Raw genomic sequence first — 24,598 nt, forward strand, 5'->3', positions numbered from 1 at the left:
GTCATTGGCATTTAACTGGTGCTCTCCATTTATGTGTTCCCACTGGCCATTTTAAGTAGCAGTAAGCCCAAACATAACAGAACTGCCATGCGTGCTCTCTGCCGATGGGACCGTGGCACACAGGTGTGGAAACTGGGAGAAAGAAAGTAGCATATTAGTCATCAGCTCAGTTTCCAGGGTCAGACAGTGCTGAGTTTGAACCCCGACTCCATCATTTAGCAGTCTGTAACCTTAGATAAGTCATTTAATCATAGGAATAAGTGCCAGGCATTATTCTATGTACTGGAGAAGCAGCAATGAACAAGACAAAGTATTCGCCCATCAAGAGCTTAGTTCCCATTGGGAATAAAAAAGGGTTTTCAGACAATAAATAAATAGGCAATGAAAGAAAACTTTGGAATGTGACAAGTTCCAAGAAGAAGATAAAATGAGGAGAGGGGGGTGACGCCTAGGTGGGAGCTACTTTTGAGTGGATGATTAGGAAGGCCTCTCTAAGGAGGTGACATGTTAGCTGAAATCTGAGTAATAAGAAGTATCCAGCCACTCAATGATATGGCAGAATAATTTCCAGGGGGATGGAACAGCAAGTGCAAAAATCCTGAGGCAGGAATGAGTTTAGTATATTTGGGGAAGAGAAATGATGGAAGAGAAAGGCAGCCAATGTGCCCATTTGGAGGAAAGTAAACAAGGGGAAAAGGGTAGAAAAATAAATAAAATTATATATGTAAAACACTTAGTACAGGGTCTCACACATACTAAGAGCTCTATAAGTTACAACCTAAAAAGTGGAAGAATATAAGAATACCTTCTGTTGGTAAGTCTCAGTAAGTATAGGCATCCTCAGAACCAATATCCATTGGCAACACTGATCAAACCAAACACTTTTACATCTATCGTTTAATGTATTTTACATTTTTTTCAATAGCAACTGTACTTAATGTAGGAATTTATTTCCCCCTAGTGAAGAGCTACCACTCATCAAATCCCATTCATAAGGATTCCTTTTCAGTGATACATATTTTCTGCCAAGGCCCAGCATAAGGCTCATGCCAAAATACATACTTGCCCAGTAAGCCGTAATGGTTTAATATATCAGGTTGAAAATCCACCATTTGTATTTACCGTGTTATGTGAATTAATCCTATATTCTGAAACTATCATTAGAGCTGCTTGCAGTATAATTAATCAGCATGGTGCATCTTGAAATTATTCTGTAGGAAGAGAGTGATGGCTGCTCGGGCCCCTAGCGTTCTGTTGGTAAAGAATTTAATTGCAAGATGTGCTGTTTGTCAAAATAATATAAGACAGGGGGTGGGGACAGTGGGAGAGAAATAAAAGGGATAAGAATATTTCCTTCTTCATTTAAGCGCCTTTAAAAGCAGACCGAAACTGCAGGGGTTGGGCATATATTTTAAGAATCCTCTAATCATACACTGTGGGCTTCTGAATAAGTAACGAGGATTCTCCAAAATTTATAGAATTCACCCAAAAACAGGGGGCAGAGAGTTGCCTTTTAATGTCATTTACCACGTCATCATTTTTGAAAGACCAGACATTTTTGGTGGGAATTTGGGAAGAATAACCTGGTCGTTTCTCCTATTTCCCACCCCCTCGCTCCAAATGATTAGTAAGTGAAAGAAGATTGTTCATCTCCTCAGATAAATGTGAGATAAACATGAATTGGGGCCTTGCTGTTCTCTCTGCTCAAAAAATCCTTTTGGCTCTTCTCAGGATGAGTTATTCTTTTTTTTTTTTTTTTTTGCTGTACACGGGCCTCTCACTGTTGTGGCCTCTCCCGTTGCGGAGCACAGGCTCCGGACGCACAGGCTCAGCGGCCATGGCTCACGGGCCCAGGCGCTCCGCGGCATGTGGATCTTCCCAGACCGGGTCACGAACCCGTGTCCCCTGCATCGGCAGGTGGACTCTCAACCACTGCGCCATCAGGGAAGCCCTAGGATGAGTTATTCTTATCTATCATCTTGGAGCTTAAAAGTCCCCTCCTCAGAAGTTTTCCCTGGTCACCTGCTTTAAAGTAGGTTCCCATCCCTGATCCCACACTGGTATTCTCTCTCATAATATCCTGTTTCACTTCCTTTATAGCAATAATTAAAAATTTTAATGATGTGTAATTATTTGTACACAGCATAGCAGCTGATGGTAATCGTTCCTTATATATCCATTTTCTCTTCTTCTTGGGTGGTACAGCTAGACACTCTCAGGTCCCTCTGTGGTTACACATGGCTGTGTGACAGACTTCTAGCCAGTGGAATGTGGGCAGATTTGACAAGGATCACTTCGAAGACCAGGGTTTAAGAAGTCCACGTGCCCCCTGCATGCACTCTTTACCCTTCAACTGGATGGATGGAGATAACGAGGTTCTAGGGAATGGTGGAGACACAGGTCCCCAAACTACTTCATGTATAAGATCGGCTCACCAACCAGGAACACTTGCCTTGTACCATTACATTAGCAAGAAATAACCTTCTCTTGTACACGAGCCATTATATATTCTTTGGTCTATTTCTTACAGCGGCTAGTATTAACCTAACTAAGAGACCCTGACTAGAATATAAGTTTCATTAGGGCAAACACTCAGTCTTTTTTGTTCATCACGGTACACTCACCACCTCCCATGTCAATAAATACTACTGAGCGCAGGCATGCATGCAGGAACAAAGATATCTTACATTTATGTTCACATGTAGTCACAGAGCTAACATTTATACACAGATAGAGATTTACATCCTATGGAAAACTTTGTTAAAGAGATAAGATGAACCTGGAAATTTACTTCCCAGTCTCCAGGTATTATGGTATCTACTGTGATGACAGCTTGTACCCAATTCTTGTTCCTCCCCTCAACACCCCACTCCGCCAGCCCCAACAAGGAAAGCTATTGATAAGGATTTAAATCTTAACCCAGAATTGTCTAGCTCCTGTCAGTTAAAAACGAGACCTGTGACATGGCTTTAACACAGTCCTTTGACATTAGCGTGTTTTTAGTGTCAAGATGAAGAAATGGGCTCATTTAGTCACAGTGAAATTCTCCCTGTCATGAGCTGTCTTCATTCACAGCTTTCCCTCCTACTCTCTTCCCATGTCCCCACACCCGCCAGAACTGAATGAAGCCTGTATCCACTGTTGTATTTAAGCAAGTTTGTTACCCTAACCACAGCCTGGGGATTTCAAAAGAAAACATCCATTATAAAAAAAAAAAAAAAGAAAAAAGATTGTACCAGATTCTCTACAAGGTTTATTCCATACTGCCTTAAAATATGAACACAGCCGAGCTCTACAGAAAGTGATTAATTTCTTGAAAGCGCTAAGGTCACACTAATTGACATGACCTGTGTAATTAAGCAGTCTCTGTTTACACACCAGAAGCTCAGTCGCTGTGAGTCTGAGTTTGCTTGACAGAATGTCTTTACATGTCAAGAGATCAACAACCTTTCTTATGTCCTCCTCACTCACCTACACAGGCCCCTGATTGCTGTTCAGAGGAGACACGCTCTGGCACGGCTGCATGAAGATCAGGCTGGCCTGGTAAGCATACAAAACGGGGTGAGAGAAAAAGCAGCTCCCACGACAGGTGGGGGAGCCCACTGAATTGGCAGAAGAGTGCCTTCTCACTCAGATGTCTCCAGGCCTCTGGTTTTCAGTATGATGGGGAAAAGTCACATTGAGATGTAAAGAGTCGAAGGGAGTTTTCTCGTGCCCAAATGACACTCTCTCACTCCCCCCACCCCCTGCCCAGAGGCAACAGTGACATCAAAATATTTGAAACCAGGGCTTCCCTGGTGGCGCAGTGGTTGAGAGTCCGCCTGCCGATGCAAGGGACACGGGTTCGTGCCCCTGTCCGGGAAGATCCCACGTGCCGTGGAGTGGCTGGGCCCGTGAGCCATGGCCGCTGAGCCTGCGCGTCCGGAGCCTGTGCTCCGCAACGGGAGAGGCCACAACAGTGAGAGGCCCGCGTACCGAAAAAAAAAAAAAAAAAAAAAAATATATATATATATATTTGAAGCCAGCTTCCCAATTAGCGTACTATGAGAAAAATGATGGAAATCAATGCCTATTCATAGGAAAAGTTCCACCAGTGTTTCTAGGACACACCTCTGTCAGCCAGGGAAGCTGCAGGGAAGACTAATAATCCTCCCGCGCTTGGTTTAGTCCTAACAGTTGGGAACTTCAGTGTGATTTCTGAACAGAGCTCTCTGAGCTGCCAGGGGCCACTGGACTCAGGCTTCACTTGGTGAGGGGGTCTTTCTTGCCCTGGAGAACTGCCTAAAACCTCCATCGATTAGGTGAAGCGCAGGCAGTTTTCTGAGCGACAGCTTCTTTCTCTAAAGTTCATACGAATAAACACTGACCAACACTGTGGCTCTGATCAGAAACAGGCTCAAGTTCTTCCCCTTCCACACAACTCCACGCACTGCTTGGTGAGCTTTGCTGGCATCCCGGTGTCCTTCATGCAGACGGTATCCTTAGGGTCTATTCAGCGCAAATACCCCTTCTGAAAATGCTTCTCAGCTTTCCCGGGATTCTCAGGTGTTGAGAAACCTCTTTACTGCCTCACTAAGTATCTGCCTACAGGCTCTGGACAAGTTATTTACTGTCCCATGACACTAGAGAACATCTGAGTCAGACTGACTGGGTTGAATCACTGCCTCACTACTTAGTAGATGGGTGACTTTGGGCAAATTGCTGAACTTCTCTAGACTTCAGTTTCCTCATCTGTAAACTGGGAATAATCCCTATTTGCACATTCCTAAACCCTATTTGCATATATTGTGAAGATAAATATGATAACTCATGTAAAATACTCAGCACAGTACCTCTCACGTAGTGAGTACCCAATAAATGTTAGCTTCATCATCATCATTACGGACAATGTCCATAGTCATACATCAAGGTACACACATGGACACATATAGTTATACATATGTCTACGGAACACCCTGAATGCAGACACAAATGTAAACAGTCATCTCCCCAGCACTTAAGGCAGTTAGGAATGAACCCAGGCAGGGAACACAGGAAGAGAAGCCAGCTTGGGGTGGAGGCTCACACACACAAAAAACGAGGCTGACAATGGAGTTTACGGCTCATTGAGTTTAAGTTGCTGGATATTTCCAGGGAGAGTCAGAGGTCATCAGGTATAGGACTAAACCAATGATTCCCAAGTAGGGGCAATTCTGCACTCCCACCCCCACAAGGGGACATTTGTCATTGTCTGGAGACATTGTGGTCTGTCATGACTGTGGTGGGGGGATGGTCTCTCTACTGGTATCTAGTGGGTAGAGGCCAGTGACATCTACTAAACATCCTAAGATAAACAGGACAAATCCACCCCCACCTCCAAACAAAGGATTATTCAGTCAAAAATGTCATTTGTGCCCAGGCTGAGAAACCCGATACTGAACTAATGACCCAGCTTTAGTTTACAGCAAATATTCTCTCCAAAAGCTTACATTTATATTTGATCATGTGCAAATTAGTTATGCTTACAAAATACTGTCTTTTGTGAAATCAGCAGAATCATCATTTTTACTCCATTTTACCGTTGAGGAAATTGAGCTTTTGCAGAAATCTAACTCACGCCTCCTTGACTCAATAGCCCTTATGCTAAACAAGAATAACTATTTTGTCTGTAAAAATAAAGCTTTCTAGATACTCTCAAAAATAATAGACTGAGTTGGTTCTCATCTCATCCAAGAGCTACATTCCTATAATTCGAAGCTTTCAGACATTTCACTGGCAGGTCCTGTGAGGAAAAACAAGGCCCCAGAAATCTTACACACACACTCTTTTAGATTCGTGGTGTCACCAAAGTCCATCTCTAACTTTTCTGCCCTGAGAAGCACAGCAAATTTGATCCCAGTATTCATAAGGCATCACACATGTCTACTAGACACGTTTATTACACATCAATTGGTTCGTGCTTGGATATGCCTTGTTCTTAATCCAAGTTTGGTCAAAGGAGATCTATGGCCCATTTCAAGGCCAAGGTAAGTGACAACACAGTTTATACTGAAACCCAACCTCATGTTCCAAGACACTTAGCAACACGTACTTAACAGCATCACATGTTTCACCAGCAAAGCTGACTCCAACTCAACACAAAATGTCCTGGGTGGGAATGAAAGCACCCAAGTCTACCCACTTTGGTCAGAAGCTCCCCAGGAGAGACATTTTCCAGGACACTAGGAATCTAGGGATTCTCCCCATTTATCTGTCAGGACAAAAGTTGGCAAGGCCAAATGATTTCCAGAACTGCTTCAAAATCTCAGGAGAGAATGTCTTCTTTCTACTGAATTTGTTGTTTCATGAGACTACTGAGTCTCACCTATTAAAAATAATCATCTTGTGGGAGGGAGGGAGATGCAAGAGGGAAGAGATATGGGGATATACATATATGTATAACTGATTCACTTTGTTATAAAGCAGAAGCTAACACACCATTGTAAAGCAATTATACTCCAATAAAGATGTTAAAAATAATAATAATAAAAATAATCATCTTGGAGACTAAGAGATCTTGACATCCAAAAATCAGTGCCCAGAATCATCCCTTCCCTTTCTCCCATCAGAGAATATGCAGCTAAAATTTGTCAAGATCCTCTCAGAGATCATACATTTCAATCTACACTTAAAGCGGACTAACTATACCTAAGAACATACCTTAAACACCATGCTATTTTTCACTGACAGACCCCATGGGCATCCATAGATGAATCATTACTCTGGCGGAGAAACTAACATTGACCATGCAAATGAGTTAGTCATAAAATTAGACGGAGAGCAACACAAGGGTCTAGAACCTTGCTACTCAAAGTGTGGTCCATGGCTTTGCCATCACTTGGGAGCTTGTTAGAAAGGTAGAATTTCAGGCACATCTCACACCTCACACCTCAATTAGCATTTTAACAAGATCCCCAGAGGATTCTCAGCACTTTAGGGCTTGAGAAGCATGTATCTAGAACTTAGCAACCCTTCCTAAAACCCAACCACCAGGTCTGTGTCTTGGAAGTTAACACATGTATTTTCACATCTTTTTTCCTTTAGTAAATGTATAATTATATGAGGTTAACATACCACTCATGCTTTAAATGGTGGCAGATATGACTGATGCTTGAAAACATTTACATGTTGCTGTACAAGGACATTTCTGAAACAGACTGAGTGTCACCCATACCGCCCTAGATATGCCCTGCTTCTTCAGGGGTCCACTTTTAATAGATAATTACTGACAACAATTTCCAAGACTGGAAAAGGAAAACAGAGAGAAAGGAGGGAGGAAGGTGACATCATTCCAAAACAGCACAAAGGTCCTATTTACCAGTTTTCTACCTGTAGAACTTTTGGCAAAGGATGCATCACTTTGTATGTACTTCACTTAACCTGCAGTGGTTTAAGCTTATGAGTCCATTTGGGAAGCCAGACTAGGCTCAAAGGGTACCATTGCTTCAACCAGTGAACGCAGGTGGCTCAGTCCTAATTCTTCTCTAATATAAACAACAACTTCTAGAGGACCCAAAGTCTCACCTGCTCTTCACCTCTGGGAAAACCATGATACTCTGTTTCTTCTCCACCTAAGACTTTTTTACCCTCTCCCAATACTCATGTCATTATTGAGGTATAAGAAAGACAAGACAGACCCACCTGGAATCTCCGCATGTCACGTGGGTTTCCCGCATTCTTTAGGCAATTTTGGTTACACTTGAGGAAAAATTTCAAGAAGAACCTGTGAAGAAACAAATTATCACGGTTAGCATTTCAGTCCTGACACAGAAGGGAAAAAAGTAGTAAGTCACTTCTGGGTCATGCATTCTATTCTCTGCACGTTTCCTGAAATATTCAGAATGATGTTAGAGCCAGTATTTTGTTTAAAGCTTTAGCCTTTGTTTTGCATCCAAGCTGGACCTTCTTTATGAAGAGAATGCTCTCAGTGCTGCCAACAGATGTCACAAAAGAATTAAGCCCCCAAGGAAGTATTTTCACTCATAAAGAGGGTAAGTCTTCCCGATAATTTAAGGCAGGGTCCAACTGGAGATAACTGCCTGAGAATCACTCAGAGTCCCCAACAACAACATGTAATTTAAGCCCCGTAAATTCACAGATGATGAACCGGCAAGAAACATGCTAGATGAATGTAAGGAGATGGTAAACACTTTTTATCTTAGCATCTCCAAATAAAATATTCTAATTAGGAGTACTTATGAGAAGTAGGTAAGATTCACATACTGACTGAAGCCCTTTGGCTTCTTGAACATATCCCATACGTTTTCCTTACATGCATGCTATAGACAAAAGCTATTTGTGATGGAAGAAGGAACGTCCTGCCTCACTGCCACCTTGATCTCTGAATTGATTCTAGAGTGAGATCCATGGGTTTTACTGGCTAGGGTGACCAAAGGTCCCAATTTGCCAGGAATAATTCTAGTTTACACCAGCTCTATTAGCGTTAAGTATGAACAGTACCCACTTTAACTTTCAAAAGTGTCCTGGTCTGGGTGATAAATTAGATGAGTTATTTCTATATTTCTTAGCTGGCAGTTGTTAAAGTTCATCACGGAAAGGCAGCAAGGATCAAAAGTGTCCAGTTAGGGCATTCTTGTTGGCCACCTACAATTAAACTTCTCCACCTGCCTATGTTTGGGGAAAGAAGCATTTTAAAAGCTGCCGAAAGTTCTTCATTCCTTTTTACTTTTAGTGCTGTGAATTTCAGGCCCAAATATTTTCCCAAAATATTACACTGCATTAAAATGTTGATTAGTTCAATTCCCATAGGAATTTTCTTGTCTTCATCTTTTCTCCACTTCCAGTCTACACTGGAGTAAAATCCCTACTTCAATACACATAATTTGTGAAGAACTATCACTCCAGGATGCCTCAGTCCGGACTTAGCTCTGAGTACAAAGCCTATCGACCAAATAACACCTCTGTAATGACAGCATAGCACAAAGATGCACCAAATTCAGCCAATTTCTGAAAACCAAACTGAGAGATATCCCAGCAGAATCTCTCTCCTCCCTGGTCTCTTAGAATCTGCCAAGAGGGAAGTATGGCGTGGGAATAACTCTTTGAAGAGAGACAATGACTTTGCTAACCCAAAAATAACATTTTAAAATGTAAACATCTTCCTGAAATGGCTCTTTCAACATCATGCAACATTCAACTGCCCATCAGTAAAAGCTGGCTTCTGAACAATCCTTCATCCCTACTTCCAGGTTCTCTTCACAGAGGCCAAAGTTTATCAACATTTTGAACAAGACAAATGACTCACAGAACACTGCTGAAACCCAACTGTGTCAAATGAAATCCAGCTCAAAGAGCAACAGTGTCATTCCCTAGCCCAACTGGCCATGCTGACTCCTGACTTCAGTCGTAGTCTGGGGGAAAGGAAAGGAGTTTGAGAGAGTGGTCACAATCCTAAGTGCCTCTGCACTGTCCCTTTCCTCTGAACTCTCAGAGGCAAGTGCTGGGTAGTCCTAGTGATCACACACCGCTGTCAGACTCTGTTTAATGTGGTGGAGGTTGGGACAGTGAGTCTGCCATCTTGCTGGGGTTCAAGCCTACATCCAAAGACACCTGAGATGTGAAAACTGGCTGCTTCTTCCAAACATAGCTGGTTGGAAGGGAATATTTAAAAGCCACCCAAACCCCAGGACAGGGCTGATTATCACTAAGTTGACAGTAAGAGTCAGCTTGGTATGATAGAAAAGCCACAACTCTTAGAAATACCCAGAATGGGATTCCCATCCAAACTCTGACAGGTACTGCTGTGTGACTTTGATAAATAGCTGAACTTCTCCGCACCACACTTTCCTTATCTATAAATTGGGTATAATACCAGTCCCTACCATATAAGGCAAGTGTGAAAATTAACTGCAATGATGCTTAGTGTCTGGAACACAGTAAGCATGGTGATGGTGGCAGTAAAAATAATCATGTATTAGGTGCTTACTTTGTGCTCAGAACACTAAGAACTTCAAATTCATTTTTCCAACTCAAGCCTCCTAAATAAACTCTAGTATTAATCCCACTTTATTGATGAGGAAACTGAGGCTCGGAGAAGTTAAGTTGCCCAAAGGTTATTAAATGTGAATCGACTCAAATTTGCAGAGCCTGTGCTTTTAACCATTATGCTATAGTAGTTTTAATAATAATAGAAGTAGTGCAGTATTGATATTAATACTAATTGTACCATTGACAGCAACTGTACTATAATGGCAATTGCACAAATAAGTGTAATATAAGACTAATTATTAGTATGATTATTTCCACTCCGTCAACATGAATATTGTGGAGGGAGACGTCGCTGCCTTTCTCCATCCACTGGGCACCCGGCTCCCATTCCCAGTTCCCCAGGGTTGATAATATTTGCTGCCTGTGTGTGTTTAAGCCATTTGAGCCCAGACTCGACAGCCAGATTCAGGTTGTGTTAGAAGGAGCTGTCAGCACACCCTCTGACATCTTCAAGTCAGACAACTGCTAGCCACCATGAGGGGGTCCATCTGGTGCCAAAATGGATTTTGAAAGACCGGCAAACAGGACACTAGCTCTGCCAGAGAGAAACAGAATCAAGGGAGCAGGGGATCTTCTGTCTCAGCGATGAGCCGGGGCAAGGCACCTGTCACCAGCCCATCGTTAGCACAAAAGCTATGCCGGGCACACACCAGATCCCCATTACCCTAAGCAGCCCTGTCACTTGGCACGCTGGCAGAATCTCCTGCCCGCCCTCTCAACAGCAGATCACTAGCTGAAATTGAAGGCTTGACCATCTGTCGTGGGGAAGAGACGGCATCAACTGGGGCCTGGGGCCTCGCACAAGCCCTTATGTGGAAAAGACACTCTGAAGGGCCAGTTCTTTTGGAGAAAGGCAGCCCTACCCCAGGGGGAGCATCAGGAACTCTTTCAAAGTTTTCCCCCAAGTAGATGCCAAATGTCTGACCCTTTCGGATCACACTTCCTTAAAGGAACTGAGAGGAGTTAGAAGCAGGAGTTAAAAATATCCCCACCGAGACATGAAGTTAGACATGGTACACAAACTTGGGGGATGATTTATCAGGCTGTTTTTAAGGCATTTGTAAACCTGGGGGACACGTGCACTTCTGCTGGCCTATGGAGAAGATCTCAGATTCCGAGGGGGTGCTTTGAACAAAGCAGCGGTTAGTGTAACTCAAACCCTCACTTTTGTCTAACAAATTACCACATTTTGAGTGTCGGGTGTGTTTGATAACGTTGTTGGAGGAAAGAGTGTGCAGCCTTACCCCAACCGTGGGAAACTGACCTAAGGCAGGACAAAGCCCCTATTGACCCTTTAACGTTCCAAAGAGTTCCATAAACTACAGGAAACAGCCCAACCAGGACCAAACTCCAGGGTTTTTTTTTTTTTGGTAGGGGGGAGGAGTGGCGAGAAACCTGACACCTTTCCGTTAACTTTCCATACGAATAATATCTTGTGTTCATACAGTGTTATATTATCCAAAGCACTTATATACCCAGAATCTCACTAAATACTCACAAAAGTCCTACAAATTAGGCAGGGCAGGAATGATCAACCCATTTGAATGGTAAAAATAAACTAAGACTCAACAAAACTAAGATATTTATCTACAGTCAAAACTAAACTAATACCCTATATTAGCCCAAAGGACTCATCATGGTATGAATTTTCTCCGTGATTTACAGGACTTTATAAGTGACCTAAACCAACACTGAGTCTACCTTCCTCGTCGTGCATGTGGGAAAATTGAGAGATCAGAAGACACGACAATACTCACACAGTTATAATCATTCTGAGAGATAAAACTATAATCCACATGTCCTGACTTCTAGTTGCATGATTTTTCCAATACAGCATTAGCTTTTCAAAAGCCAACCCAATAAAAGCTCAACACCGGAGCTACTGCACTACTTAGTCTGCTACCTCAATTAGGAAAGTGACAGTCATAAAACCAAAAGGGACATCCTATTGAAAGTTGTGTTTAGGTTCACCAATGAGGCTAATGTAGGACATTACCCATCGTTGAACATTAACTGAACCGACCACACACATTTGTAGAACATAACTGTGTATTCAGTGATTTCCTTGTATCACATTTTACCAACCAATAGATATTCAGTATTAGGAGCAGCTTTCATGTGACAAGCACAGCGCTGGATACCAAAGGTACCACTAGGCTCCCCCAAAAGGAAAGTTGATGAAATTAGCCAAGAGGATATGACCCATCCATACGAGGACGTAAAATAACAAAAAATTATCTCTGTATACCCAGCACATGGCACAAGACTCAGAACCAATGGGTTTTCAGTAAATATTTGTACAACTAAACAGAATCCAGGACCTCCTAAGGGTAGAAATGGGAACATTCTAAAATGAAGACAGCAGTAGAATATATTGGACAGGAGCCTGGGTTAAAGATAAGACAAGCCTGGGTAAATTTCTACAATTCCCTGACCCTCAGTGGCCTCAATAAAACATGGGAATAACAGTACCTCCCTCCTAGCAACATGGTGTGGCTTTCATCATAATTCTAGCTTTACTCTTTAATTAACTGTGTGACTTTAGAAAAGTTACTTAACCTCTCTGTGCCTCAATTTTCTCATCTGTAAAATGGGGACAATAAAAGAAACTACTTCAGAGGGTTACTGAGAATTAAATGAGTAATATATGTGGAGTGTTTAAATAGTACCTGGCATAGAAGAAGAGATAATTATTTTCATTATCATTTGTCCCTGGCCACTGCTCACTGCCTAACACTCAGAGACATTGAGATTTTTTTCAGGTACAGAAAGTATTCTTCTCTCTTTGAATGCTAAGGTTAAGAAAAGAAGCCAAGATCTATGTAACTGACGATAACTATAGGTTTCATTGAGTGACCTACAAAAAGAAATAAAAAAGAAACCAAAGAGAGATAATAATGACTACAGCAGCTCTACCCAAAGGCCAAGACACAAAGGAGAGAGGTAGTAGCTTAAATCACAGAGGAACTCCAGCTAGTCACAACTGAAGGGCATACACAGTAAAACCGTCCATTAGGCAACAGCTTATACATCATTAATGATTATGCAAAGTGTTGCAATAGATCTGGGCTGAGCAGGTTGAGTTTTCACCTCCCCCACCCAAATTCTGAAAAATCATGTCTGGATGTTTTCAGCCGCTCTCATAATGTCCAGGCTGGAAAGGAAAAGCATCAAGGCACACCTAAACTAAGACATAAAAGCCCCATTTGCAGTCTTAAGCCTCCCTGAAAGTTCCTCTGACTTATGCCCACAGATGGTTATGTGGCAGACGGTCCTTCTCAAAGATATTCAAGACACGGAGACTCACTCTGGCCCAGTGAAGGAAACAGCTGTGTGGAAACAACTGTGGGGTCCCTTCTGTGTGAAATTCAAGCTGTTCCCACACACACCCGCTGGAGGGTAGAGAGAGAAATGCCTCATGATTCAAAGGGCCTCTTTGGAGGAGTCCCTGTCATAGACTGAGCCATCCTCTTTGCTTTGACGACGAAGCGCAGAACTGCCCGCTCCAGGACCAGATCTACTGCCCAGATGTAACCAAGGAAGACTTTCCAGGAGTACAAGGATTCTCTCAAATTAAAAATATTTAACCAGAAAGCACCTATCCCTATCCAGACCGCCCGAGATGCCAGAGACTGTTTCAGAAATGCCATCACTACTCCATGGGAGCCCTCCATGAAGACGTAAACATGAGTCCATGGCCACTGCCATGAAAAGTAGATCTCCCTTCAAAACAGGGGACGAAAACAGCTAGAAAGAGAAAACTTTATTTTCAGTGTCAACACTTTTGGGTTCCTAGTCCACAGGAAAAGTTGTAGAGTACAGTTCATGCATGTGAAAATATGATACCCCTAAGTCTGCCAAAATCCTAGGGATGCCACCAGGGCAGGCTGAGGAGGCTGAACCTCTGTGAGGGCAAAGGTTTCTCACTGCCTGGCTGACCTCCTCTCCTTTCCTGATATTCAAGTACGCTGCTGAGAGAGGACCTGCCTTGACTCAAACCCCCCCCCCCCCAGTTCTGTCTGAGAGATGAGGAAGGCAGGAAGGGGAGAACGAGGATCACAGAGAGGCTTCTACGCAGATGAGGCACATTCTCTCCTCCCTTCCCGCAGTGGGAGGTGGAATGATACCAAGCTGTGGCTCTATCTTGGGGATCCCAGAGGGAGAGCATGTGCTGCCCCTATTCTTGGCCACTGACTTCAAGGAGTTTACCTTTTCCCCTGGCCAAGGTCCCTCGGATCTTAGACATTTCTGGAAGGTGTTCTCAGCCTGAAGGGACAAACATGATCAACTTGAAAAGCATCCGTGACCTCAGAGCTCAAGCTGGGCCGTAATGGAAGGACATAATTAGTGGCAAGGATTTACCAAAAAGAAAGAAAAAGGTGTTTGGGATAGCATAGCAACAGAATAAAGAATTTAAAAATGGTTTTCAGTAAAAGGACCCACAACAAACAGGTCTCCTGGCACTCAAAGTCAAACCTGAAAGGTGGGGAAAAAGCACCAGGAAAGTGAGAGGGGAGGACAGAATAACCAGTGGCCAATGGGGAAAGAATAAATCACCATTCTTTAGAAATGACATGGAGAAGGGAAGCCAGAGCAAGGGTGCTGTAGCTCACACCAACTGCTACAAGGTTAGACTGGATATTAAACGAGAAAGCATCACACATGCAAAGAACTGTAGAACTTGGTGTGGCAGAGCAGGCATTCATCTTCAGGGATACTCTTTTATGAAGATTACTCAAATGCCAAGTGTTTCTTGCTTAAAATGTGTTAAGGTACAAACCCTGGCTCTCGGCAGACATTTTGAGTCACCCTAGTAGTTTGATTTGCAGCAGGAATGAGGCAAATAAGAAAACCAAGTATTGTCCATCGACGGAGGAATGCATAAAGAAGATATGGTACATATATACAATGGAATATTACTCAGCCATAAAAAAGAACGAAATAATGTCATTTGCAGTGACATGGATGGACCTAAAGATTGTCATACTGAGTCAAGTAAGTCAGACAGAGAAAGACAAATATCATATAATATCACTTATATGTGGAATCTAAAACAATGATACAAATGAACTTATTTACAAAACAGAAATAGAGTCACAGATGTAGAAAACAAACTTATGGTTACCAAGGGAGGAAGTGGGGAGGGATAAATTGGGAGATTGGGATTGACATATACACGCTACTATATATAAAATAGATAACTAATAAGGACCTACTGCATAGCACAGGGAACTCTACTCAATATTCTGTAAATGACCTATATGGGAAAAGAATCAAAAAAAGAGTGGATATATGTATATGTATAACTGATTCATTTTGCCGTACAGCAGAAACTAACACAACTTTGTAAACCAACTATACTAATAAAAATTAATTAAAAACAAAACAAAACAAAAAACAAACCCAAGTATTTGTCCTTCTTGGGGCTGGGCATAGACTGAGAATGTATTTGTCTTAAACTGTTTCCATTACAAGGATCATGATCTGCAATGAATCACATGGCACAGAGTTCCTGCAGACCCAGGGATAGGATCTGAGACAAGCATTTCTGGGTCACTGGTGCAAATCCTTCCCCAGGCTGGAAAAGATGCAAATGCAGTGGCAACTTTGTTTCAATAACAATGGCCCATCCCACAAAGCCCGGCCTAAAAGGTAAAGTAGGAGGAGCCTCAACACCTCAACTTAGCAGGTACTACAGCAGACACATGAGTGTACCCTGTACAAGACACTGCTCTGAGTGCTTTACATGTATTAATCCATTTACTCTTCACAACAACCCTATGAAGTACTATCTCAATTCTCATTTTATAGATAACACTACTGAGGGGTTATGAGATTTGTCCAGGGTTTCCTATCAAGTAAGTGGTAGACCTGGGATTTGAATGTAGGCAATTTGGCTCCAAAACCCACATCCATGAAACTACATTCCTTTGTATGTTATATGTATGATAGATATTATGGGAGTACAGATCATTGACCATATCTAGCTATTCTCTTATCAGCATCATCAAATTCATTCAAGATTAGAGGTGAAGTCACCATACAAATTTCTGGTATTGCCACTAGAATATTCCCAATTATAAATGTCAATGTGTTTTGATTTTGCTTATGAACACCCTCGCCTATTTCAAATGCATTTTAACCACAATTAATGACCAGTGGGTCTGGTAATTGAGTCAAACCAAGGTCAGAGAATGATGGCCAAAGCAAAATCAGTGTAACTTGGGTCTCTTGGGAGGACTCAGTGAACATCACCTTAAGGATTTAGTTATACTCTCTGTGGTTACCAGTTCCACAAGTCACTATCTTTGAATGTCTTTCTTGCAGACAGAAAGCCACAGGTTGAAAATAAAAGGCTTTTAGTACCCCTCTGCTTAATACCTATGTGTATAAAATTTTAAAGCAGACTCATTTAGAATTTGATGTTACAATTTCACTTTTCCTCCTAAGGACTCTAAGAGTTTCAATATTAACTTCCCCTGCGGAGGTGACTGACACCAGAGAAAGATCAAGAAGTTCAAATCCACAGTAACTGAAACATGAGGGTTTTTTTGAACACCCAAGTCACTATTGTTTTTCAAGACTTTATGAACTGTTAATGTTCAGTGTCATTCATTTACTCAATCAATCAATAAATACCAACTGTACTAAGATCACACTGACTATGGTTCAAGTTTTTCTCCAAAGGAAAAAAAAAACTTTTATTTTTAAGGAAACCACTTAAAAATAGAATTTCCAGAGGAAAAAAATGGACTCTGCAGGTGATAGGGTTTTTGAGTAATTACCAAGAAAGGTTGAATACTCGTAAAGTATCAATCTGTTGTGAGTGTTCCGGCCATGGCTGGATCAGGGGATTGGTCAAAGTCCCTAATAATGTCAAGATTTTACCTTTCCAGGCACATTGGTCCCCTACTCTTTACCTTCCTGCATTCTTCGCTTCAGTCACGTCGAGATACACCCTGCGCCCTGAACATGAAGTTTCCTTCCTGCCTTCCCCAAAGGCTGGATTCCTGGGTCTGAAATGCCTTCCCCAACCCCACACCATCTCACCCTCCCATAATCCGACTTATCTCCCAGGTGCAGTTTAAATGCACTGAGCCCAAGAACTTCAGCTAGAACTAATCATTCCCTCCTCCACTCTGCTACAGCTCTGGTCACACTCGGTCTTCACGTTCTGTACTCCAGTCACTTGAGTAATCCTCTGCCCCCTCCATAGCACTGCAGACACCGTTAGAGTGCCTCTGTCTTCCCCACAGCACCAGGTACAGCTGTATTTGGAAAACAGTAAGTAAATATCCGACTTGATGGACCGTTAGTATTAATGGCAGTTAACTTTGAATTACAGCACAAAGATGACATCTTTCTTTTTTCCACTTTTTTCTCAGTTTTCTGAATTTCTTCTGAATAGGCATTACTTTAAGAAAAGACAAACAACTTAATTTTTGTAAAAATTGAAGTGAGTATCATTCAGAATAGAACCTAGGGAATGCTGCCCCCATTTTGCAAGAGATAAATTAGGAACTAAAAAGAATGAGTGTCTTTGCCAAAGTCTTTATGCTCTAAGATATGGCAGTTAATTCAAATGAGAACACCTAAGAGCAGTCCATCTCATACTCTGTAAAATGTAGGTCATTTATTAGTTTCTCATATGCATAATTCATAAAAGAGTATCAGCTGGGCAGATTCCACACCATTGGTATCCTCAACATCAAAGTTTAAAATATTTTATTTAAGTTAAACTTGCCATTTGTCTTAAAGCATTTAAGCATAACCCAAAGGGACAAAATGTCATGTAACTAATAGTATGAAATGGATCACCTCTCTCCAAAATTCTACATACCCTTCTGACGACTTCATTGAAACCCAGTGGTTAAAGCTCTTGGTGATTTGCTATTTCTTGGTTCAGCCTATTTCTTTAAGTTATCCATTAAATTATTCAGTCCCTCCTTCATTAAGTATTAACTAATCACCTACTACGTGCCAAGCTCAAGCACAGAAGACAACTTCACCCCTGCCCTTATAGAAGCTCATCAAAGTGCAGGCCACCTGTGTCAGAATTAACTGGGAAACTTGCCCTGGTGGGAGTAAGCTAGGGGATAAGATACTCAGATAATTCGGATGTACACTGAATGCTGAGCCTTGATATCTAATTTATTTTTTAAAGTCAAAAGTCATGTCAATACCATGTGACAAATGCAAAGTTATACACCAGAAATAGTGAACTGCACAGAAGGGATGGACATCTAATCATGTGTCATTGAAACCAGGTGTAAAAACTTATGTCAAATCACCTCTGAGTAAAAAGAAAAATTAAATTCATTCACCCGCCCCACCTCCTGTCCAATATAAGCCACAGAGAAAGAAAGGAGCTCCTGGTTGCCAGGGAAAGCTGATACTTGACAAATTTTTGCTTCAAGGAAAAGAAATAAGCTCATTTTTCTACCAAAAAGGAAAGAAAAGATAAACGCATCAGCTGAAGAAGCTGTTCCCCAAGAGAGAAGCAAGAAGTCTTGCTAGGATGAAAATTATTTCGAAGCCTATTTAAACCATCATCATCCCTTTTTTAAAAATCTCACTCCCCTTGTCTGTTCACTTTTCTGGACACATCCTTCCTCGTCCCAATCTCAGCATCATTCTGTGTTGCCTCCCGTCCTCCAGGCTCACACACCATTGGGGATAATGAATTCAATTTGAGCAATAGCTTTCATTGAAAAAAATCAGTGCATTCCAACATGCCACACAAGTGAAGTTCAGACAAAAACAAGTGACTCCTTAATTTGGATTTAAAGCTCAGGATCAGTCTCCAAATAAAAATGACCAGTGGGCATCATGCCCACAGAGCACTGACAATAATCTCATGAGCTCCAAATTATTCCAGTTTATATTATGGGCGATCCAATAAGTCTGTGTGTTCTAGTTCATAAAAATATAAGAAAAAATTTATCATCTTAAAATCATAATGCAAAATAGAGTCTGACATGTTATTAAGCACTATTTCTCATGATATCATAAGGATGCTGATGGAATATGAAACTAAAGCAATATTGTAGATGAACAATGACATAATTGAGATTTCTGAGGGTGCTTTGCAGCTCATAGGTCACACTCCCTTGCCGTCCCCTCCCAACAAGTCACTCTTAAACAGCTTCAGTTTAAACCAGAAACACTGGAAACAAAACTCCAAAGAAGCTTTTATCACAAAAATTGGTTGATCATTTAGTAAAATGGGACAAGAACTTAGAAATTATCTAGTCCAGATATTCTTAATCTAGAGTCAATGGATGGTCTACATACGGCTCTTGAATACCTGAACGTTGTATCCAAAGTTTTATCCATACTTTTTTTCTGTGGAATGGGTCCAGATTGTGGAAGGAATCAGTGAGCTGATTGCCCAGAATCCATTTTCCCCTATTTTTGATAACAGTCCTCCATGCTGCTTTTGAAAAACTTCCTTGTTCTCACCCAAGAGTCCTTGTATTTCATCAGTATTAAGTCATTCCACACCTGGGCCCCAGCAGTGCCTGTAATCCAGGCCCGACCGGTCATGGCATCACTCCCCCAACTGTATGGCTGCTTTAGAGATGAGCATGTGATCCAAGTCAAGCCAATCAGGCCCAGTTCAAGCTAGCTGGAGGACTTTTGCCCGAGTGGCTCAAAACAGAGATGGGCTCCATGCTTCTTAGAGTTGAACCTGGAAAAATGTGAGGCTGTGTGTCCTGGAAAATTCTATTCTTCGAGATGAAACCATAATAGAATAAAATCCACTAGTATCCCACCTAATAGAGATCACAGGACAAGGAGACTCTGCTAGGTGGGGAGGAGAGAATGTAGAGGAGTTCACATCATCCGATGCCCTCCAGGAAAGGAGGAGGAAAGTGGAGATGGAGATGTTGACAGAATGATGAAGCTGAGAAGGTAGCAAAAGGAAGGATCCCCCAAAAAAGTGTATGCGAAAGAGAGAATATTCTACTCTATTGAGCCCTGGTAACTTTCAGGCTGTACAATCTCAATATGCTATGGCCCCTTCTCAACTCTCTGTCCAGATAGATAGATAGACAGATAGGTAGACAGACAGATAGATAGATAGATCTCTCCAGGCAGGTAACAACAATGAGTGAACTAGGCTACATGTAACACCTCAGACAGTACCAGGAACTGTAGTAACTGAAGAGAGGATGTCTGGTCCACGCGGGGCAGCCTCACTCTTCTCCAGCTAACGGACTCCACGGGGGAACTTGGGGACAGTGTTGCCAGAGCTTCCCATTTTGAGAGAAGCTGGAAATACATATTAAGTGTGAAGTCTGCCAATCTTCCAGACAATATAAGGGCCAGATATAACAGATCTGGGAGTAGAGTCCCAGTTTGCATCACTTGCTCTAAAGTGTAATAACCAAATTAGCAGCAGGTCATTTGTCTGTGAGGCTAGGGCAGGGCTTCTTTGGGCCCATTTTTTAATTTAAAAAAGTAATTTAAAGAAAAGGAGCCCTGTGGTTCCACTAAATGGGACTCCTCTCATAATTAAAAAAAAAGTAGTTTTTGCGTTTGAGGTAATGGCATGTTTTGTTTTGTTATTTTTGAGAATTCTTGTCACCTGAAATCCAGATGTACTCAAGCTTGATTTTTCCCCCAGACTTTTGGCAGCTGACATGTTCGGTGATGGGAAAGGTTAGGAAAAACATCTGCACCCAGAAGCACATTTACCAGCATGAGGCTGCCCACGGACATGAACACAGACACAGGGAAAACCGTCCACGCCCACCTGTTCAGAGCTGGATTTCCTAGGGCACTTAATTCAATCAGAAGCAGTAAGTTTTATTAGCATTTTACAACCAATTAACCATGCAGGAAACAAAACACCTGACTCGGTGCATTCCTCCTGGCTTCTGAAGAGCCTGTGGCCTGGAAAGTCAGCAGTTTGGAACAACGTCTATGGCAGAAGATATTACCAACCCGGTACAAGCAAGTTTTCTCCCTTCTTACATTTGATGGGAGGACACATGAGTCTGGGCGACCTCACTAGCATGGGAATCACGCGTGATTTCACCTAGATCCCCCATTTCACTCAGCAGGTGCCAGGCACTGGGCATTTACAGGGATCATTCCAATGAATCCTGACACTCCCAGACAGTTAGGTCCTATTAATGGCCCCATTTCACAGGTGAATATACTGAGGCCAGAGAGGTTGGTAAAAGAGCACAACATCTCATCCAGGATGTAAGTAGCAGAACCAGGACCTGAGGCCAGGTTATAGTTCATAACAGAGAGCAAGGCTACAGTGTAGGGCTCACTGCCTACCCTTGGACCAAGTTAAAAGTGAAACTATATGATAAGAGTGGGCTTCTGTTACTTCCAGGGATAAATCTCCTTAGATGAAAAACAGGTATTCAAACTTGTGCTAAGGTCTACTAGCAATAAATCTTTGCTAAATCAATAATAAAAAATAATGGTATACTTTTTAAACTATGCTTCACTTGAAAAATCATCTCTTTTCTAACTTTTCTTGAATTGCTCTTCAAAATAAACTCTTGAAAGATGTGTTAGGGGATGGGTAGAGTTGCCCCCATTTGATGGATTAGTCTATTGAGGCTCAAAGAGGTCAAGTGGTATGGCCAAAGTCACTCAGTTGCTTAGTGGCAGCCTCTATTTCGACTCCAGCCTTGGGGTCTTCCTTTTACTTCCACAAACATGCCAAGCTCTTCCTCACTCTGGGCCCTGGAATGACCTGGCCCAGTTCTCTCTCATCCTTTAGATCTCCCTTAGACATCGCCTCCCCAGGGATGACTTTCCTGCATCCTACCTCTGTGGTTCCCTTCAGTCCCCATCACTGTCTTTTTTACCCAGAGCCTAGGATAGGGCTTGACATCGGGCACTAAAATATTTGGTAAATGAATGAACAAGTAAGTGAATGAATAAACGCCTGGGGGAATTCCCAATTTTCTGAGTCTCCTAATTTTTAATAGGGATAGATTGGGACTTTGGGACTGACATGTACACACTACTATATTTAAAGCAGATAACCAGCAAGGACCTACTGTACAGCACAGGGAACTCTAGTCAATATTCTGTAATAACCTAAATGGGAAAAGAATTTGAAAAAGAATAGATATATGTATATGTATAACTGAATCACTTTGCTGTATGTCTGAAACTAACACAGCATTGTTAATCAACTATACTCCAATACAAAGTAAAAATTTAAAAAAAAATAGTGACTAAACAAAAGGATTTTCTCCCCATCACTTCCAGTTAGAACCCCTTGGAGGGTGACGGACGAAAATGAATCCTGCCCCAGAGATACTTAAGGGTCATCTGCTGAAAGGAGACCATGATGTGACCCCCACCCCCACCCCCAAATGCACACACTTGATCTTAAATGTCTTTCCCAGTTGACTCAAGGCTAGCTTCTTAATTCTGGTGGGAAGACCCACACAACATGGTGGAGATAAGAAAAATGGTGATAAATGAATAGTTTTCCTTACTAATGGAAAGCACAGCACCCTCAGAGCTAAGCAGAGAAGTTGCAGGTAGGTGCGAAAGGCTACAGTTGAGGTCCCTAATTCTCCCTGAGTTTTCATCTCCTTCTGGGGTGCTCCTCAGATGGCTACCATGTGTAACAAAGAGGCCCCTAACTGAAACCTGACAATCCCCCCACCCCAACTCAGGCTAGGAGCTGTGGAGGGCAGTGGGTCTGCTTGAGCCCCATATGTGTTCTCTCCCAACCAAACAGTCCACTTCCAGAACATTTCTCTGAACCCACAGAGTTTTGAGTTTTCTTTTTTAAAAAAAAGATGGCTCTTCCCTTACAAAGACAGTGATGATGATAAGTTGTTCTCAAAGGGAACAGTCTGGGCAAATATGGGATTTCATGTATTCTTCCTTGAATTACAGGATCAAGTGTGCATGCACTCTCTACTGTGATGATTCTTAACCATGCCTCAGAATACCAATTTCCTTCTGATAATGGCTGATTTTTTTAAGGGAAAGAGAGCTCCAAAGTAGCCTAACTGAATATTTTACCAAATGTTGGGTTTTAGAAAAATAGTAGTGAGTAAAAGCATAGCTGATACTTATTGAGTACTTACTATGTGCCAGATACTGCGCTTAGTACATACTTTATTTATTTTTAAATTTGATTGAAGTATAGTCGAATTTACAACGTGTTAATTTCTGCTGTACAGCAAAGTGATTCAGTTATACATATATATATGTTCTTTTCATGCTCTTTTCCATTATGGCTTATCACAGGATATTGAATATAGTTGCCTGTGCTATACAAGAGGACCTTATTGTTTATCCATCCTATATATAATAGTTGGCATTTGCTAATCCCACACTCCCAATCCTTCCCTCCCCCTTGGCAATCACAAGTCTGTTCGCTATGTCTGTGAGTCTGTTTCTACTTTGCAGATAAGTTCATTTGTGTCCTATTTTAGATTCCACATGTAAGTGATATCATATGGTGTTTGTCTTTCTCTTTCTGACTTACTTCGCTTTAGTATGATAATCTCTAGGTCCATCCATGTTGCTGCAAATGGCATTATTTCATTCTTTTTTATGGCTGAGTAATATTCCATTGTACATATATACCCCATCTTCTTTATCCATTCATCTGTTGATGGACATTTAAGTTGTTTCCATGTCTTGGCTATTGTGAATAGTGCTGCTATGAACATAGGGGAGTACACACTTTATTTTAATCCTCACAGCAACCTGACACTCCTCCATCCACCCACTCACCCTCCATCCTTGCCCCAACTCTCCAGGGAAGAAAACAGCTGAATGACAAAGAGATTAACTTGTCTACCAACAGACAGCTCCTGGCAAGTATAGACAAGATTTGAACACAGGGGCTCACTAGGCAGCCTGTGCTCTAAGAGCTGGAACAGAGCTCTCCAGGCACATAGTTTCTCTGCGCTCCTGGAGGACACAGCAGTCAACATGCACTGACAGCTATTGTATTTCTCTCTGTCCATAGACACTATGTGCTAAAATCTGTGCAAATGCCTATCTGTTTTTGAAAATTTTTAAGCTTTCTTCTGTTGTTGAAGCACCTCTCTCCTTCGCGATCTGGACCAAACTTACCCCTGTAATCTTCTTCCTCCGATCTTGCACCTTCAAGCTTATGTGGACCACTTCTCCTTCCATTCATCACTCTCTCTGCTTTGCTAACTCTGCACCTTTGCACATGCTATGGCTCCTCCTAGCACACTTCCTCTTTCCCTCTCCCATCCTTTCTCACCTGAGCAACTAGTCATCATCAGTCAAGATCAAGTTCAAACATTACATGTATTAGGGCACTGCCCTGACCCTCCCAAAGCAATATCCCCAAACTCCCTTCTTTGTGCTCCCACCATAATTATAATGTTGCAAACAATCAAGTTTCATTTCTCTGCTGCCCTAACACAAGTTCCCACTCATTCACCATGACATCAATTTTTATAAGATTCAAGTCTTGAAGACTGAAATTTCACCAACATCCTAAGTATAATCTTTTTGGTGCTGTTAATCATTGAACTAGAATCCTGCACTGGGCTATTTATACTCTGAGTTGCTCACATTTCTTCCCTTAGGA

General features: G+C 41.9%; 1 protein-coding gene across 6 annotated transcripts in view; it reads right to left on the bottom strand.

Moving 5' to 3' along the window:
- Positions 1 to 24,598, bottom strand: part of EBF1 (EBF transcription factor 1) — a 395,554-nt gene that overhangs the window by 136,382 nt on the left and 234,574 nt on the right. For all 6 annotated transcript variants that reach the window (XM_022590266.3, XM_022590263.3, XM_022590262.3 and 3 more), the window contains exon 7: positions 7,660 to 7,741. In XM_022590266.3, the coding sequence (XP_022445974.1) occupies positions 7,660 to 7,741 (82 nt within the window). The remainder of the gene's footprint in view (positions 1 to 7,659; positions 7,742 to 24,598) is intronic.

This window comes from Delphinapterus leucas, unplaced genomic scaffold, assembly GCF_059928025.1.
Source record: "Delphinapterus leucas isolate spDelLeu-1000000601 "Yukka" unplaced genomic scaffold, BTC_Dleu_Yukka2 spDelLeu_asBTCV2_sq76, whole genome shotgun sequence".
Taxonomy (NCBI): domain Eukaryota; kingdom Metazoa; phylum Chordata; class Mammalia; order Artiodactyla; family Monodontidae; genus Delphinapterus; species Delphinapterus leucas.